The sequence below is a fragment of the Staurois parvus genome, unplaced genomic scaffold, assembly GCF_062004578.1.
Source record: "Staurois parvus isolate SC_StPar_1 unplaced genomic scaffold, SC_StPar_1.0 ptg000264l, whole genome shotgun sequence".
Classification (NCBI taxonomy): Eukaryota; Metazoa; Chordata; class Amphibia; order Anura; family Ranidae; genus Staurois; species Staurois parvus.
The window spans coordinates 11,624,141-11,643,969 of NW_028318060.1; the positions used below are offsets into that span (position 1 = coordinate 11,624,141).

The 19,829-nt window shown below is 44.7% G+C and overlaps 1 protein-coding gene across 5 annotated transcripts in view; it reads left to right on the forward strand.

Moving 5' to 3' along the window:
- Positions 1 to 14,254, forward strand: part of SENP6 (SUMO specific peptidase 6) — a 154,491-nt gene extending 140,237 nt beyond the window's left edge. For all 5 annotated transcript variants that reach the window (XM_089681397.1, XM_089681398.1, XM_089681399.1 and 2 more), the window contains 4 exons: positions 4,206 to 4,294; positions 12,354 to 12,422; positions 12,509 to 12,659; positions 13,719 to 14,254. In XM_089681397.1, the coding sequence (XP_089537523.1) occupies positions 4,206 to 4,294; positions 12,354 to 12,422; positions 12,509 to 12,659; positions 13,719 to 13,928 (519 nt within the window). In that variant the 3' untranslated portion in view covers positions 13,929 to 14,254. The remainder of the gene's footprint in view (positions 1 to 4,205; positions 4,295 to 12,353; positions 12,423 to 12,508; positions 12,660 to 13,718) is intronic.
- Positions 14,255 to 19,829: the final 5,575 nt, after the last annotated feature.

Sequence of the window (19,829 nt, forward strand, 5' to 3'; positions counted from 1 at the left end):
TGGGAAAATGGGTTTAATCAATTGGGCTCTATTAATATCACTTGTCATACCTATGCCAGTGCTACTGGACCTGCAGGAACCTTCCTTGCCACATCAGAGTCTCCTTGTACAGTCCAGGCACTACTGCGCCTGCATGCCCCTGAAGGTCATTGCAGCTGCGCTGCCTAAGGTTGTTATGCTTGCACTCCCTGGTTCTTTGGGCATGCTTTTTAGCTGAAAGACACATCCCTCTGGCTCGACATAGCAGTTTACCACTTTACCTAGATTCATAGTGGCCTTACACATACCAGGACCTTCTCCTCCCATTTCACAGCAGCGGAGAGATTGAGAACCCCTCAGGAGCATCATTTCGCACATATAGCAGATCACTAGCACAGGGGTAAGAGTTGCATGTCCTAGGTAACTCAGGCTCAGTCTTAGCTCCAGTGGGGATGTTTATTTAGCTACTCAAGGCCTCGGCACCCTTCTTCTGACAGTTGCTCCCTATTGGTCTCCCTACTTTCTCACCACTCTGCTGCTCTGTCTGCAACACAAGCTTTCTCCTCTTATCAAGAGAACTTTCTGCCATGTCTGATGGGCGGAATTCAAGCATTATACTGGCCTCTGACAGCAGGGGATTACATCTGTGCAGCATCATCCTACACTCCTGGATCTGTCTTTGACTTGCCCTTGAACCAGACACATTGCCTGAGGAGGTGGTAGTTGCATATGCATTTTATCCTTCTAAGGCAGGGGTGGGCAAACATTTTGACTTGAGGGCCGCAATGGGTTCATATATTGGACCCGGGGGCCGGACCAAGAGTAGATGAATGATGTGTATGTGTCATCCATAGTAAGTATAGTAATATTCCCCCATAGTAAGCATAGTAATTAATCCCCCATATAGTAATTAATCCCCCATATAGTAATTCATCCCCCATATAGTAATTCATCCCCCATATAGTAATTCATCCCCCATATAGTAATTCATCCCCCATATAGTAATTCATCTCTCATAGTAATTCATCCCCCATATAGTAATTCATCCAAAATATAGTAATTCATCCAAAATATAGTAATTCATCCACCATAGTAATTCATCCCCCATATAGTAATTCATCCCCCCTATAGTAATTCATCCCCCCTAGTAATTCATCCCCCCTAGTAATTCATCCCCCCTATAGTAATTCATTCCCCATATTAATTCATCCCCCATATTAAGTCCCCAAGTCCCCCCTGTGTCAATTCACTTACTTTTGCTCCGCGCGTTCCTCTCGCCGTGTTCCCGCGCCGTTCCGGTGTAGCATGAAAATCTGTCTCCTATGAGGATCTGTCCCCCTCGACGTATCTGCGCATGTGCCAGTTTCAGGCATTAGCAGCCGATCGGCGATCTCCGGCACATGCGCAGATACGTCGAGGGGGACAGATCCTCATAGGAGACAGATTTTCATGCTACACCGGTCTTCAGGGCGGACTGTGAGAGGAGCCTAGCGGGAGCCTAGCTCCGCGGGCCGGATTAAAAGGTCCGCCGGGCCGTAGTTTGCCCATTGCTGTTCTAAGGTGTCAGATAAGGATGGTCTAGTGTTCTGGGCTTATGGATACCCTGGCTACCTGTATTGATGCTGTAAGTTCTTAAGTGTTGGAGCAGCACAAATCTTCTCCTCCTTGTCTGTCACTTATGGGATCCCTAAAATTCCCCAGACCAGTCAAGACTTTCTCAGTCCCTTTGCTGGTAATGTTTGTCCTGTAGGGAGACTGGCCTCACTTGCAGAAGATTTTACTCTGCCAGATTGTCTCGCCCAACAGTATCCTATATTGGGGAGTTTTCTTTGTAAGTGGTAGATCTGCCATCTCTTGCTTTGACAAGATACTTACAGCCCCCAAGGAGGATAATACCCATTTTCAAAGACAAAGTATATTAAAAGTTACTTATAGTTTTCTTTTTTCGGCAGTTCCTACCATGCAACTTGTGGTTGCGTCTATGGCAGTTTGTCAGATCACTGATGTCAGGACCTACTGCATGACCCACAATCCTAGCTTCATCCTTGTGGATGCTTCTATCCACAGTCAGATGTTTTATCTATGACCATAATGTGTAAATGGACTGGCAAATGCACTTTGACAAGTTTACAGAATGAGTCTTCTCTCTGTCCACATGCACAGGATACTCTGGGTCTAATATTGATCGGCTGAGCCCCCATGCAAGAAACGCAATGATTGTTCTCACCTTTGAGGGCAAACACCTGTTTGTCCCTTCCGTGCATAACAAATTAAAAAAACAAACACAGGGAGTAACAGTACTCTTCTATCCTGAAAGAAAAAGGTGTGTGCCTTTGCTAGGAGGTCTTCTATTCCTGAGGTTAATTTTTTATTTTTTTATTTTTTGCTGTGTCAATGCTATCTACGGTTTGTGGTGGGTGACCAGCATTACCAGTTTGTCACCCTTCCCTTTCACTTGTCTACGGCCCCAAATTTTCACCAAGGTACTTGCCCCAATTTTGTTTTTGTGACTTTGTTAGTGAGTGTAATCAATTAGCATACTATATCCCACCCCCATAGTATTTAGCAATAGGAGGGCATGGATGAGGAGGAGGAAGGGAGGGGAGTGTAATTTACCACTGTTAATACAGCCATATGTGTGACTCTATAGTCACATGGGCTGCACAGATGAGAAATAGGAAGAATTAAAGAGCTTAGATCTGAGCATGCTCAGTAGAGGACTCCAACTGGTCTAGACAATCTCAGTCTGCAAAGGGGACATAGAGAAGATGTGAGGACAGCAGAAGGCAGGATCAACCAGGTAAATTTAACTCCAAACAGAACAAATGCTTTAGTGGCTATGTGTGTATGAACACTCTGATATATAGCACGTAATGAGCTTTTCATAGTCTGGGTTTAATGACACATTAAGCTAGTGGGGAGTGGTTGGGGTTATGTGTGGGTTATCCCAACAGGTTTTTTTCTGCCAGTTTCTGATCACCTGAATGTACCTGTATATAACCCAGTTGTAATGATTTAAAGAAGCTGTATTCCAGGAAATGGTTTTTATTAAGTCAAAAATCTTACTCTTTGTCTTACCTGTAAAATCCTTTTCTTGAAGTACATTGCAGGACACAAGTCTGGCCCTTCGGTCCCTAATGACCCACTCCTACTGTTGCTTGCTGGGAGTCGGAAGGTTTATGCAGGGCTGTGCTAAGAGCTCTAATTTTCTCTTGTCAAATCCTACGTTTCCTACATTCCCGAATACCACCCTGTGTCTTGTATGTACTCCAAGAAAAGGATTTTACAGGTAAGACAAAGTTTTACCTCTTTATCACTCCATATAGGGTGGACTCCACCTGGAGACTACTTGCTCAGTGAGTGATCTGTCCACTGATCCCCGCTGGGTGCTCGGGTAGCTGGAATGGGTCTGCTCTGCTTATGCAGAGTGGACACACACACACAGCCTGCTCTTTATGGGCGGTCAGATGTAAACAAACCTCCAGTCCATTTACACCTGACTGCCATCTGGTCCGCTAGATGGATGGGTAACTGATCCCCATCCATCTGTTTTTAGCAAAAAGGATTGGATGTAGGCAGGTGTAAACAGACACATGTCCATTTACACCCGCTGCTCCATAGAGGAGAATGGAGGGCCCGATCGAGTTCACCTAAAAAACTGACAGGCGGACCGGATCGGGCCACCCCTGTGAAGGGAGGTTTTTTGTTCTTGTCTGTCTTTGTCATTGGAAAAAAATGTACCCATCGCTTAGTGTACTAATAAGTGAAAGAAATCTACCCAGCAGGGGCAAAGATAGTAGGGAAAACCTTACTGAGACTCCATTTCTTTCCATTTCTCTATCCAAAACAAAATAAAACATTTAGACTGGGCTGTTTGTTTTTTTGAGGGAGGGGGGAAAGGGAATTGTATTAGTTTTAATTCAGAAGTGAATTATGTTTAATTTAACCATTTGCCGACCAGCCAAAGTACATTTACTGTGGCAGGTCGGCACCGCTGCGCAAAATCTCTTGTGTGTATGTATGTGTATGTATGTATGTGTATATGTATATATATATATATATATGTGTGTGATTTTGCATTTTGGGTAGGAGGCGCGCAACCGCCCTACCCGTGCCGCCGATCGCTGGAGTCAATCACCGGGTCCCGGCAAACACTGACAGGGAGCACGGCTGCAGTGTTTTCACTGTGTAAGTTTCCCTGTGTAATTATCATTCCTTTCTTGTAGGATGAAAGCAGTGATGATGGTGGACTTGCTGATGACAATTTCACTTCTGAAGCAGGAAAATGGCATCTGAAACCTACATTCTGCAAGCAGTAAGTACACACGCTGCATTTAAAGGGTGGTTCACTGTTTTGTGATCATTCCCCAGCACATAACATACCACTTCTTTGCTGTTTGAATTGTTACCCTGTTACCCTTGAATCATGTAGGCCATGTGCAGGCTCTCAGGAAAAAAAACCCCTTCATCTTCCCTTAAAGCCTAAAGATAGGCCTGGACAGATGCTAGCAGTGGCCACTCTAGGTTGCTTAAGCCCCATTCATGCACTCATTTCATTTATTTACCTGCTCAGCTATGCCCATGCTGCTACAGAGGGAGCACACTGTTTGAACAAGCCAAAGTATTAGCTGCTAGGGTTGCAATTCTGTCATGTAGCCCATTCTATCATTAAGGCAGGACAGTGTGAAATCAGCTACTAATGGGTTTTTACCGACAGGCGGGGCACAGGAGCAAGTATTTGAACAACAGGGGAGTGAAATGTAACGTGCTGGGAATGTTGGATTGCAAAGGAGATTTTTTTTGGCCCTTTAAAGGTACACTAAACCTTTAAGTGAACTAACACTATATATATATATATATATATATATATATATATATATACATACACACACGCACTGTAACCATGTATTTAACGTAAACGAAGCCAAGACAAAATACATACTTGTCTTAGATGACCACCTCTGCAATGGCAGCATTAGACTTTTTACTGGTCATTTTACAGGCTCAGAAGAATTTGACCCTGCTGTTTATGAGCAAGCCATGTTCCCAAGGTAGGAGGAGACAGACGTCTGAACAGCCATGACTCACTCATAAACAAGAAATTAAAGATCTCCTGAATCCTCAGGAATTGCTACTTTGGCAATTTTTTTAACTGAAATAACCAAAAGGGATGGGATTATTTTGTAGATTTCTAAAGGAGAAAACCCAAATTTTTGCTGCCATTGTCTAAATCATGGTTGTAGTTGGCAATTTTATAGTTTTTGCTGTGTCAGCTGCTGGAAACATTATCAACCCATCCAGCATTTTTATTTAGTCTGTGCTGATATCATTTGCAGTGAAGTGTTCCTTTTTGTTAGGTCATTTATTAGTTGTTTTGAATATGGAGCAGGCAGTTTGATGTAGGGGTGGTCCATCTTATTTTTTTCCTCCCACACAGCACTGGTATGATTCCATTTTTTCTGCTTAAAGAAGCAAAGTAGTGTGTGTGGGGTGGAGGAGATCAGTGTCTGCGAGAGGAGGAAAGTAGTGTGTGTCTCTGTGTGGGGTGCAGGAGTTTGGTGTCTGCGAGAAGAGAAAAGCAGTGTATGTGGTGGAAGAGTTTGGTTTCTGCGAGAGGAGGAAAGTAGTGTGTGTGGGGCGGAGGAGATTGGTGTCTGTGAGAGGAGGAAAGTAGTGAGTGTGTGGGGCGGAGGAGATTGGTGTCTGTGAGAGGAGGAAAGTAGTGTGTGTGGGGAGGTGGAGATTGGTGTCTGTGAGAGGAGGAAAGTAGTGTGTGTGGGGCAGAGGAGATTGGTGTCTGTGAGAGGAGGAAAGTAGTGAGTGTAGGGCGGAGGAGATTGATGTCTGTGAGAGGAGGAAAGTAGTGTGTGTGGGGCGGAGGAGATTGGTGTCTGTGAGAGGAGGAAAGTAGTGTGTGTGGGGCGGAGGAGATTGATGTCTGTGAGAGGAGGAAAGTAGTGAGTGTGTGGGGCGGAAGAGATTGGTGTCTGTGAGAGGAGGAAAGTAGTGTGTGGAGTGGAGGAGATTGGTGTCTGTGAGAGGAGGAAAGTAGTTTGTGGAGTGGAGGAGATTGGTGTCTGTGAGAGGAGGAAAGTAGTGTGTGGAGTGGAGGAGATTGGTGTCTGTGAGAGGAGGAAAGTAGCGTGTGTGGGGCGGAGGAGATTGGTGTCTGTGAGAGGAGGAAAGTAGTGTGTGTGGGGAGGTGGAGATTGGTGTCTGTGAGAGGAGGAAAGTAGTGTGTGTGGGGAGGTGGAGATTGGTGTCTGTGAGAGGAGGAAAGTAGTGTGTGTGGGGAGGTGGAGATTGGTGTCTTTTAGAGGAATAAAGTAGTGAGTGTGTGGGGCAGAGGAGATTGGTGTCTGTGAGAGGAGGAAAGTAGTGAGTGTGTGGGGCGGAGGAGATTGGTGTCTGTGAGAGGAGGAAAGTAGTGTGTGTAGGGCAGAGGAGATTGGTGTCTGTGAGAGGAGGAAAGTAGTGTGTGTAGGGCGGAGGAGATTGGTGTCTGTGAGAGGAGGAAAGTAGTGTGTGTAGGGCGGAGGAGATTGGTGTCTGTGAGAGGAGGAAAGTAGTGTGTGTAGGGCGGAGGAGATTGGTGTCTGTGAGAGGAGGAAAGTAGTGTGTGTGGGGCGGAGGAGATTGGTGTCTGTGAGAGGAGGAAAGTAGTGTGTGTAGGGCGGAGGAGATTGGTGTCTGTGAGAGGAGGAAAGTAGTGTGTGTAGGGCGGAGGAGATTGGTGTCTGTGAGAGGAGGAAAGTAGTGTGTGTAGGGCGGAGGAGATTGGTGTCTGTGAGAGGAGGAAAGTAGTGTGTGTGGGGCGGAGGAGATTGGTGTCTGTGAGAGGAGGAAAGTAGTGTGTGTAGGGCGGAGGAGATTGGTGTCTGTGAGAGGAGGAAAGTAGTGTGTGTAGGGCGGAGGAGATTGGTGTCTGTGAGAGGAGGAAAGTAGTGTGTGTAGGGCGGAGGAGATTGGTGTCTGTGAGAGGAGGAAAGTAGTGTGTGTAGGGCGGAGGAGATTGGTGTCTGTGAGAGGAGGAAAGTAGTGTGTGTGGGGCGGAGGAGATTGGTGTCTGTGAGAGGAGGAAAGTAGTGTGTGTGGGGCGGAGGAGATTGGTGTCTGTGAGAGGAGGAAAGTAGTGTGTGTAGGGCGGAGGAGATTGGTGTCTGTGAGAGGAGGAAAGTAGTGTGTGTGGGGAGGTGGAGATTGGTGTCTGTGAGAGGAGGAAAGTAGTGAGTGTGTGGGGCGGAGGAGATTGGTGTCTGTGAGAGGAGGAAAGTAGTGAGTGTGTGGGGCGGAGGAGATTGGTGTCTGTGAGAGGAGGAAAGTAGTGTGTGTGGGGCGGAGGAGATTGGTGTCTGTGAGAGGAGGAAAGTAGTGTGTGTGGGGCGGAGGAGATTGGTGTCTGTGAGAGGAGGAAAGTAGTGAGTGTGTGGGGCGGAGGAGATTGGTGTCTGTGAGAGGAGGAAAGTAGTGAGTGTGTGGGGCGGAGGAGATTGGTGTCTGTGAGAGGAGGAAAGTAGTGTGTGTGGGGCGGAGGAGATTGGTGTCTGTGAGAGGAGGAAAGTAGTGTGTGTGGGGAGGTGGAGATTGGTGTCTGTGAGAGGAGGAAAGTAGTGTGTGTGGGGCGGAGGAGATTGGTGTCTGTGAGAGGAGGAAAGTAGTGTGTGGAGTGGAGGAGATTGGTGTCTGTGAGAGGAGGAAAGTAGTTTGTGGAGTGGAGGAGATTGGTGTCTGTGAGAGGAGGAAAGTAGTGTGTGTAGGGCGGAGGAGATTGGTGTCTGTGAGAGGAGGAAAGTAGTGTGTGTGGGGCGGAGGAGATTGGTGTCTGTGAGAGGAGGAAAGTAGTTTGTGGAGTGGAGGAGATTGTTGTCTGTGAGAGGAGGAAAGTAGTGTGTGTGGGGCGGAGGAGATTGGTGTCTGTGAGAGGAGGAAAGTAGTTTGTGGAGTGGAGGAGATTGGTGTCTGTGAGAGGAGGAAAGTAGTGTGTGTGGAGATTGGTGTCTGTGAGAGGAGGAAAGTAGTTTGTGGAGTGGAGGAGATTGGTGTCTGTGAGAGGAGGAAAGTAGTGTGTGTGGGGCAAAGGAGATTGGTGTCTGTGAGAGGAGGAAAGTAGTGTGTGTAGGGCGGAGGAGATTGGTGTCTGTGAGAGGAGGAAAGTAGTGTGTGTGGGGCGGAGGAGATTGGTGTCTGTGAGAGGAGGAAAGTAGTGTGTGTAGGGCAGAGGAGATTGGTGTCTGTGAGAGGAGGAAAGTAGTTTGTGGAGTGGAGGAGATTGGTGTCTGTGAGAGGAGGAAAGTAGTTTGTGGAGTGGAGGAGATTGGTGTCTGTGAGAGGAGGAAAGTAGTGTGTGTGGGGCGGAGGAGATTGGTGTCTGTGAGAGGAGGAAAGTAGTTTGTGGGGCGGAGGAGATTGGTGTCTGTGAGAGGAGGAAAGTAGTTTGTGGAGCGGAGGAGATTGGTGTCTGTGAGAGGAGGAAAGTAGTGTGTGTGGGGCAAAGGAGATTGGTGTCTGTGAGAGGAGGAAAGTAGTTTGTGGGGCAAAGGAGATTGGTGTCTGTGAGAGGAGGAAAGTAGTTTGTGGAGTGGAGGAGATTGGTGTCTGTGAGAGGAGGAAAGTAGTGTGTGTGGGGCAAAGGAGATTGGTGTCTGTGAGAGGAGGAAAGTAGTGTGTGTAGGGCGGAGGAGATTGGTGTCTGTGAGAGGAGGAAAGTAGTGTGTGTAGGGCAGAGGAGATTGGTGTCTGTGAGAGGAGGAAAGTAGTGTGTGTGGGGCGGAGGAGATTGGTGTCTGTGAGAGGAGGAAAGTAGTGTGTGTGGGGCAAAGGAGATTGGTGTCTGTGAGAGGAGGAAAGTAGTTTGTGGAGCGGAGGAGATTGGTGTCTGTGAGAGGAGGAAAGTAGTGTGTGTGGGGCAAAGGAGATTGGTGTCTGTGAGAGGAGGAAAGTAGTTTGTGGGACAAAGGAGATTGGTGTCTGTGAGAGGAGGAAAGTAGTTTGTGGAGTGGAGGAGATTGGTGTCTGTGAGAGGAGGAAAGTAGTTTGTGGAGTGGAGGAGATTGGTGTCTGTGAGAGGAGGAAAGTAGTGTGTGTAGGGCGGAGGAGATTGGTGTCTGTGAGAGGAGGAAAGTAGTGTGTGTAGGGCGGAGGAGATTGGTGTCTGTGAGAGGAGGAAAGTAGTGTGTGTAGGGCGGAGGAGATTGGTGTCTGTGAGAGGAGGAAAGTAGTGTGTGTGGGGCAAAGGAGATTGGTGTCTGTGAGAGGAGGAAAGTAGTTTGTGGAGTGGAGGAGATTGGTGTCTGTGAGAGGAGGAAAGTAGTGTGTGTAGGGCGGAGGAGATTGGTGTCTGTGAGAGGAGGAAAGTAGTGTGTGTAGGGCGGAGGAGATTGGTGTCTGTGAGAGGAGGAAAGTAGTGTGTGTAGGGCGGAGGAGATTGGTGTCTGTGAGAGGAGGAAAGTAGTGTGTGTAGGGCGGAGGAGATTGGTGTCTGTGAGAGGAGGAAAGTAGTGTGTGTAGGGCGGAGGAGATTGGTGTCTGTGAGAGGAGGAAAGTAGTGTGTGTGGAGATTGGTGTCTGTGAGAGGAGGAAAGTAGTGTGTGAGGAGATTGGTGTCTGTGAGAGGAGGAAAGTAGTGTGTGTGGGGCGGAGGAGATTGGTGTCTGTGAGAGGAGGAAAGTAGTGTGTGTGGAGATTGGTGTCTGTGAGAGGAGGAAAGTAGTGTGTGTGGGGCGGAGGAGATTGGTGTCTGTGAGAGGAGGAAAGTAGTGTGTGTAGGGCGGAGGAGATTGGTGTCTGTGAGAGGAGGAAAGTAGTGTGTGTAGGGCGGAGGAGATTGGTGTCTGTGAGAGGAGGAAAGTAGTGTGTAGGGCGGAGGAGATTGGTGTCTGTGAGAGGAGGAAAGTAGTGTGTGTAGGGCGGAGGAGATTGGTGTCTGTGAGAGGAGGAAAGTAGTGTGTGTGGAGATTGGTGTCTGTGAGAGGAGGAAAGTAGTGTGTGTGGGGCGGAGGAGATTGGTGTCTGTGAGAGGAGGAAAGTAGTGTGTGTAGGGCGGAGGAGATTGGTGTCTGTGAGAGGAGGAAAGTAGTGTGTGTGGGGCGGAGGAGATTGGTGTCTGTGAGAGGAGGAAAGTAGTGTGTGTAGGGCGGAGGAGATTGGTGTCTGTGAGAGGAGGAAAGTAGTGTGTGTAGGGCGGAGGAGATTGGTGTCTGTGAGAGGAGGAAAGTAGTGTGTAGGGCGGAGGAGATTGGTGTCCGTGAGAGGAGGAAAGTAGTGTGTGTAGGGCGGAGGAGATTGGTGTCTGTGAGAGGAGGAAAGTAGTGTGTGTGGAGATTGGTGTCTGTGAGAGGAGGAAAGTAGTGTGTGAGGAGATTGGTGTCTGTGAGAGGAGGAAAGTAGTGTGTGTGGGGCGGAGGAGATTGGTGTCTGTGAGAGGAGGAAAGTAGTGTGTGTGGGGCAAAGGAGATTGGTGACTGTGAGAGGATAAATGTAGTGTGTGTCTAGGAGAGGAGGAAAGAAGTGTGTATGTGGTCAAGGAGATTGGTGTCTGCCTGGTGGAGGAGATTGGTGTCTAGGAGAGGAAGGAAATAATGAAACAAAAAGGAGGCTTATAGCGAAGAGAAGAGGAGATTGGCGTTGAGAAGAGGGTGGAAGCGAAGCAGTTTGTGGAGGGGAGATTGATAACTGTGAAAGTTTGGAGGCTCTGCATAGTAAAGAACAGGGAAGTGCAATATTGAGGATGAGAATGGAAGCTGTAGAATAAAGCCACTCAGGAGTTGAGTGTAAAACTGTGTCCTGAGGGTGTAAAGCTGTTGACCTAAATGGACAACTGAGCTGTTTTTCTGTTATATAGGACTAAGACATGTCATGGAAAAGATGGCACTGCCATGTAGAGAAGGTCACAGATCATATGTACAAATTTATCTTCCCTATGAATGTTATAACGGAGTTTATTTTGTAACATGATGAAAACATATGTAATGGCTTATTTAGGCTTTCCCTTCCCCTTTGCTAGTATTCTTCCACAACAAGCCTCTGAAGTGTTTTGCTACATATCCCTAGAGAAGACACAATTCCATAGGGTGTGGGAGCTGTCATGTTGAAAAGCTTTTTGTTGCCAGCTGGTGTTTATTATTAATTAGGGGGCAGGGAAGCTTGCTGAATGTAAGAAACCAGGTGGGAACATGTACCTGTATATTTTTTTTTACTTTGCCAGAGACTGCATTCTTTTTACTTTGAAAATGAGGTAACAATGGGATGTGACTTATCTTTAGTATTCTAAAAATGTGAATTAGGTATCCAGTGTTGAATCTGAGGTGACCTTAAACCATGGCAAAAATGGTAATATTGCATTCAGTATAGGAAAGAATGATTATGCTCATTTGTCCCCGACATTGATTCTAACAAGAGTTGGTGAACTTATTTATTTTTTTTTTTAGCTAAAACCTCATATTAAAGGATAAGTTCACCTTTTGCACAAAAATAATAAAAGCACATTTTTTTTGCAGGTAAAAAAGTGTACATTTACTTTTTGTCTGCAGGAGCCTGTAAAGCATTTCACCAGAGATTAGTAGATCGTTGGTGCCATGCAGGTCTCCTGCAGATCTGTCCATACATCTGATTGCCTGTACGGTATGTATGAGCAAGCAGTTATACTAATCGGAAGATTCAATGATCTACCATGGCTCTCCACAGAGCCATAGTTCATTGAAAACTATAAGCCAACAGCCACTAAGGCTGTCAGGACTTGTAGTGCATTCATTCACGGAACTCTGTGAATGAATGGCGTGACTGTGTGGGTGGAGCCCCGCGCGGCCGCACTGTTTTCAAATCTGACAGATAGTATGGGGGAACTTTTCCCCGTACTTCTGTCAGATGGAGGGGTAGCAGCGTTTGGCGGCTGCAGCATTGGGAACATGTTACATGTTCTACCCTAAAAGTGGGTGGAAAATGTAACATGTTCCCAAAGGTGAACTTATCCTTTAAAGCTGTAGTAAAGTCCTCAAAAAATTGGGCCCCCGGGCGGTCATAATATGCTGGTATGCACCACATACTAACATTATGACAGGCTTACCTTTAAGCAAAGCCCTCCCGTGGCACACTTTCAGCGTTTCCATCTTCATCCAATCTTTCTTCCAGGTTCTCTCTCTCTGGCTGTTTGAATGGCTGCGACATGATAAAATCACTCCCACGCATGCACACGGGAGTCAGTCATGGCACATCGCTCTCAATGGATGCTATACTCCAATGTACTGTCCATTCAGAGTGTTGTGCGCATGCATCGGCAGCGTCACAGACCACTACAAATCCTGCATTTTACTTTGTTTTGCTTCTAGAAATGTGTTTTCCTGTTTCATATTGTTCAAGATACTTATGCTTCCTTTCAGACCATGCATTCTACTTATGGATTCACTGAGAGGTCCTTCTCGATCTACAGTAGTAAAGACATTACGAGAGTAAGTTGTATGCATTTATTTCTTCTTCTTTTAACATTTTGGTGCCATTTCTTTCTTGGAATGTGTTCACTTACCTTCTTTCCTAGATACCTAGAAGTAGAATGGGAAGTAAGGAAAGGAACTAAAAGAAGTTTTTCCAAAGAAGTTATGAAAGGTTCCAATCCCAGAGTGCCTCAGCAAAACAACTTCAGTGACTGTGGTGTATATATACTCCAGTATGTGGAAAGCTTTTTCGAGGTGAGTGTATCAGTATGGCATTTTATATCATTTATATATCAAGAGCATGCAATAAGATTATTAGGGAATCATATGCGTAGAATATGCAGAATTTCTACTGATAGCTCTTCATGTCATTTCTAAGGCCAGGATATCAACAAAGCAATGGAGGGTTTTAAAGAATATGTAAACCCAACATTTCATATTCTGGATATGGGCCTGCTGTACCATGTATTTGTATGAAACAGTATCTTGTTCTTTTTGTATTGCTTCCTTTGTGTGAAACCCCTGCTGAAAAACTGACTATACTAAGCAGGAGAACACACCATGGTCAGTTCTTTAGCTGTGCTGGGAACTCGGTGTGCTCTCCCCCAATGTTAAGACCTGTGCTGAGAGGCACCCCCCTCACCCAGCTCTTTTTTCTCATCTACATAAGGACCTTACAGGGAAAAAATGTATTTGTTTTTTATATGTATACACGAATGTCTTGCCTTTCATTTCTATTTTAAAGTGGGTGGGTTGATTTAAAAGGTGAGGCTTTACATATACTTTCATTTCTGCTATGATTTCTACTCATTGTATATTTTCAGTACTGCTGACAATTATATGGGCACTTTCTTGGAGAGCTGTATTTAAACTTCTGAATGCATGTAGTGAGGGTAAATCCACGGTGAATTGCTTGTTTTGGTATATTCCAGCCTGTCCGGGGCAATCTCCCTTTTACAATTCTTTAATTCTTTCAGACCTGACTGTCCAGCCACCATGGGGTTTCTTTCTCTACTTGGCATATTTAAGCCCATATTAATGTTCCTCAAAAGATGTTTTGATTTTCATCTATTATAAGGGGGCCGTGAATTTTATCCATGATTTTTTTTTAGTCACTGAGTTACAGTATACATTTTTGCTGAAGGAGACCATTTTAAAAGTCATGCTGCGGTCTCTGAAAGTCTGCTGTGTGACTGTACTACACTGATTCTTTAAGTAATACTTTTATGTTGATAGCTAACATTACTCTGACTGAATGAATTGCAGATGTAATCATTTTGTTTTTTTATACCCTCCTGCATCACACTTTTGCAGAATCCCATTCAGAGTTTTGATCTGCCAATGAATTTGACCGACTGGTTTCCTCAACAAAGAATGAAGGCGAAGCGTGAAGAAATCCGGAATCTCATTCTTGCTCTGCAGGAGCTTCAAAGTAAAGACAGGAAAGGACAGAGGGACCTTGGCACAACACAGCCCACTCTACCAGAGGGAAAAGAGCAGATCATCAATGATTTTACTTTATGAGCATTTCATCTGTGGCATGCTACTCTGCTTTCACAAATACATAGTTGACAACCTTTGAAACTTATTCTGAGGTTTGTAACCATGGAATGGAACATTCACTCTCTTCGTAACTGAGTGCCGTGTGAATGTCATTCAGAGTACAGGTCCCCAAACAATTGTATGAACAGTTACACATCTGTACATAGGACGATGAGGCCATTTTCTTTTCAGTATTTATAAAATAATTTTCTCTTCGCATTCTTTAGAAGTGTTTATGTATTCTTAACAGTGACTAAAACAAATTTGAAGTACACTTCAAAATAAAACAAAATATTTATAGGCTCACATTTCAATGTGTATTCTTCAGTTTGCCAGCCCACTGTGTACATTTCTGTCTTATAAGAGCAATATACACCTAATCCGTCCGGTTTGGGATTCTAAATTTTATCCAACTTTTCAACTACGTTTTGGCTGTCCATCATTTTTTTGCAGAATATATATAGGAGCAGTGTTAAATGTGTTGCATATGTTAATCAAAACACTTGCTCAGACATGCCGAAAAAAGTTTAGAAGTTTCAACTGCATTTTTATGCCATTGTTGGCATATTTTGTCCCTAATTTAATATTTATGTGTATTTCATGCCTGAATAGTATTCTGTGTTCATTCTCATATTTTCAGGTATATACTCATGCTGTGTTGTATAGAGGGCGGTAGTTTTTGTAAATAATTGCTTGTGAAAATCTAGGAATTCTTAAAGGTTGATTTACTAAAAGTGGAGAGTACAAAATCTGCTGCAGCTATGCATAGAAACCAATCGGCTTCCAGTTTTTTTTTGTCAAAGCTTAAATTAACAAGCTGAAGTTAGAAGCTGATTGGCTACCATGCACAGCTGCACCTGTTTTTGCATTCTCCAGTTATAGTAAATCAACCTCTAAGGCCGGCCATACATGGGTCAAAAATCGACTGATTTTTCGTCCAAAAAGTGGACCTAAGAATAATTGGCCAATTTTTGCTATGTTAGTGGGTCAATGGCACCGGCCGATTTTCGTGGTTCCTCCCCTTTTCGGTGATCAGGCATGTTGGAAAATTTGCGAAAAATTAGCGATTTTCGACTCGATGGTCAAATGTACGATTGTTTTTCTGAAAAGAATATGTACATGAGACATGACCTGGAAGGAACAGAAGTTTTGCATGTTATATTGGGTGAACTTTATGACTTGGTCGGACGATTTCCGAAATCAGTGATGGCACCATCGAATTACCGAGTGAACGACGATTCCGATTTTCGGACGAAAAATCGTTCGGAATTCGAACCATGGCCTGCATTAGCGTCACTGGCTTTAAGTAAGGTGATAAACAGGAGCATATTTAGAAATCACAGGGACCCATAGCAAAATTTTATGGATCTCCCTCCCCAGACAGAAAAAATCATTGAATAACACCATAATTACTACAGTGATGTGGCACAGGGCCCAAGCTACACATGCAGCACACAGCAAATGCTAGTTGCTCTACCATTCAGAGTCTGTGGTAACACAACACTTTGAGCTTACCTTAAAAAAAGAACTTTGTTTAAATAGACTAGTTAGCATCCAACGACTACTGAGATAATGAACATCCTCGTCAGGACAATTCTTTTACAGTATAACATATAGTATGCTTTGGTATGTAACTTACAGTGCAGTTTCCATACATGTAACATAAGACACAAGAGACACTGTCACCTTGGCCTAGAAGGGCAAGTTTTGTTTTTTTTCTAGGAGCCCCTCCCCAGTCCCCTTACATTCACTTGACCAGTGACCCATTACTGTTCTTTCCTTCTTCTCAGTCGTCCAAAATACCTAGCAATAATGAGTATGAAGGCGCATATGTGACCTCTACCTTGACACTGCTTAGGTCAAACAGCCAATGGCTAGGCTCAAGCACTGACACCAGTGATTTGGTTCCTGCTATGGAGTAAGGAGTGGCAAGGGATCCATAAGGGGTCAGAAAAGGCTCATTTACAAGGACAATGTCACTTTTACTGCATGCACAAGGCAAGAGTGTCTTTTTGACACAGCACAGTGAGCTGGCATTCAGGCTATAATCCTCCCTGGGCAATAGGAAAATTTCCCCTACCAAGCTCTTACCCCCACCCCATACTCAATAGCCAAAGTCCACCACTCAGCTTTGCACTCCTTGCCCACTCCAGCACAAGTACTGTCAGCCAGGCCACAGAAGCAATGCAGGCGGCAGGGAGAGATCACTATCAGCCACACCACATGCAAGTAGCAGGCAGAAGAAGCCCAAGTGAACCCTCACCCTCATGATCCCGAACAGAAGCCCGCTCGACCCTGTGGCCCTATAGCGCTAGTATGGCGGTAGTTCCGTCACTGGGGGTAGGCATTCTGTTTGATACTAATCCGGTCACAAATCTCTGGCTGAACTTTATAAACCCCGGTATCCTAAATTACCCTTTTGTAGTGTGCTACAAAAACAAACTTAGTGCCAGCAAGATTAAAACTATTGCTATAGCTAAAATACACAACATTAAATTATAGCCATTGCAATGGAATTTATTGTGTAGATAATTGTTCTATGCTGCTATTTTAGGTTTAACCCCGGTTCACACTTGTCGCATGACAAGTCACACCCTATTTGCGGCTATGTAGCCGTTCAAATCAGTGCGACTCTGAGTTGCACCAACTTTGAAAAGGGTTCTTACACTATTTTTTGCAATTTCATGTGTGACTTGCATTGACATCTGTGCATGAAGTCGCACTGATCGGCGGTTTTAAAATTGCTCTAAAGTAGCGTGTTTTCAAAGCTGCATTTGGTGTGAGCCATGGCTCAAAGGTAAGTTCACCTTTTGTAACATGTTACATCCATATTAAGGGTGTAACATGCAACATGTTACAGATGCACTGGCCTTCCTTGCCCCGCTCGCTGTCACAATCTCAAAAAAAAAAAAACGCAGCCGCATCCTTTGCGGTTGTCAGCTTGTAGTTTTCCATGAACTACCAGAGCACTGAGGCTCTCTAGGTAGTTCATTGAGTATTCTCGTCGGTGTGTTACTGCCTGCCTGTATGTGAGATACAGCTACACAGACAGTCTCCAGGACTATGGCATTACACCAATGATCTGCTGATCATGGGTTCAATACTTTACAGGTTCCTAACAAAAAAAATAAATGCATATTTTTTTTACCTGCAAAAATATTTACATTTATTTAATTTTTTTTTGCAAAGGTGAACCTATACTTGTGGTTGTAAACCTCAGATGTGAAATATGAACAAAGCACATCCTTCTATAGTGTATACTTGTCCCAATTAAGAGCACAAAGTGTACTTTTTGTCTGCTACTTTGTTTCTCTGCGATCAGCATGAATCACTGCTGACAAGTTTTCCTGACACCAAGAGAAAAATGGTGATGGAAGGGACCTCAAGCAGATTAAAAAATTAGCATGTATATATATACTCTAAGAGTCCTTTCACATGGGCATTCTGTTTTCTTCATTTGTTCAGTCACGTTTTTTGTTAGAGAATCGGATGAAAAATGGATTCGGACAGTTTTTACATCCATTTTCTAGTGAATTTAGAATTTTTGGAATGATTAGAATTTAAATTGGTTGAAAATTGATCAACCGATCTGAATTCTTTTTAGAGAATAGAGCTGATTGTTTTGAAGCGGGCTGGCAAGCCTGGCCGCCATGTCCTTAACAAGTGCTGACTCATCAGCAATCAGCGGGGAGTGTAAACAAAACAATTGCTGACAATTAAAAATCCTAAGAAAATACTGTGTGGGGGTCCCATCCATGCTATGCCCTTCAAATTTGGTATGGATTTTAAGGGGAACACCCCACTGAAATTAAAAAAAAAGATAAAGGCATGGGGTTTTCCCTGAGCATGCAGCCCGGCAGGTAAGGAAAGGAGGGGGGGAAATTGACAAGTGAGTGCCCCCCCCCCCCTCCAGGACACGTGCCCTCAACCTGGAGGGGGAGTGCTTTTGGGCAGTGGGGCCATGTTGATGGGGACAGAAGCGTCTTCCCCACAACCCTGGCCGGTGGTTGTGTTGGTCTGCGAGCGGAGGGACTTATCAGAATTTGGAAGCTCCCTTTAACCCGACGGGAGTATGTGATGGTAAAAAACAAAAAAAAGTCCCCCGATGTAGATCTGTTGTCAATCACTGTGCCTGCCCGGCATGCTGCCTGGTATGGTTCAGGAGGGAGGCCCTCGCTTGTCTCCCCCCCCACCCCTTTCCCAGGCTGCATGCTTTAAGGGTCTGTTATGGATTTGGGGGGGACACCACGCTGGTTTTTAATACAGTTTGGTATGGGGTTCCCCTTAAAATCCGTACCAGATCTGAAGGGCCTTCTACAGATGGGCGTACCAGATCTGAAGGGCCTTCTACGGATGGGGGGGGATGCATTTTTTTTTTTTTTTTAATTTTCAATTGCTAGCAGCTGATGAGTCATTGGTTGTTAGGATGCCGGCGGGTGCTGGCTCCTAACAACCAATGCAAAAATAGATGCAAACTATTTGTCTGTTGACATCCATTTAGGTCTGCTTCCATTTTTTAACGGAAGAAAAATAGGGCTTTCTTCAGTTTCAAAAATCGGATGTTAAAGACTAACATCTGCTTGCCCATAGAAATACATTGTTGTCTGTTTTCAATGGATGGAGGAAAAATGGACATACAAACGGCCGTGTGAAAAGACCCTAAGAGCCCAGTCATACCAGGCGCGACTTGCCTATAGTCTGCAATTAAAGCAGACATATCGGTGCAATTCTGGTTTAGTTGGAGTCACACCAATTTTGAAAGCAGTGCATGCACTACTTCATTTGCGACTTGTATAGAGATCTGTGTATTGCAGACCGCAGATGTCTTGCAAGTTGCACCCACATCTGACTTTGAAATCACGTGACTTCACTGGAAGTCGAACAATTTCAAAGTTGTATCGGTGGGACTGGGGACTTACGGGATGCAGACCTTGCAGCTTTCCTCATTAGAGCCCTGCAGTTGCAGCAGCTGATTGGTTGTCTGTGTCCATGTATATAGGAGTGTCTTTATAATTATCAAACGGCTATTTCACCAGAATAACTAATGGTAGGAATCTGCAACAAAGTTTGTTAAAATCCTTGTAATGTACATAGACCACCCAGAGGAGAATGTTTGTTCATTTTTTTTTTCCCTCACCAAAAATGGAGTTACTCTTTAAGTGTTGGCTGATCATCAGAATTGAAGGACTATGATGAGGTAGGGGAAGCCTGGGCATCTGCCAGTGTAACAGCAGAGGATTTACCACAAGCAGTTCCTGTTCACGCCATCCTTCTTGTTGCACTGTCAGAGTAATGAGATGCATGCTTAGCCAGTGTCTTGGCAAACCACTGTTTTGTGCCCCAATCTAATTATTTAAGAGGACAGGGGCTTGTTCTGACTGAGGCATCCTCTTGTTTGAGGATCCGGAATCCTTTTTGTTGCAATGAGTCATGATGCTGAACTAACAAAGGCTAGTACAGGGTTCAGTAGATTGTAGCCAGCAGTGACCATGTGTTAGTGCTCAGAAAAAGCCCAGAGAAAAGGATATTGGGATCAGTGATGGGAGTTTCGTGACTTGCATCTTCTCACTTGCCCAGTTTGGCCATGTCCAAAATATTTTTTTTTCTTTTAGTACTTCAACCCCATTGAATAGATAAATACAAGTATTTCTTGCTAGTACATTACTTTTTTTTTATACAGCTAGGACCAAAGTAGGCTAATGGCAATAACTGAGAAAAGGATAATGGTGGATTCAAAAAGAAATGAATCTAAAATACTGCTTTACATGCCTTTTGTTTGTTGCTGCAATCTTCTCTTCTGTATCTACTGTCTGATTTATGGTGTAGTGGTGTTAGGACCACTTCTGACTTTCCCCTGAAATTGGAGTTTATTTTATAAAACTC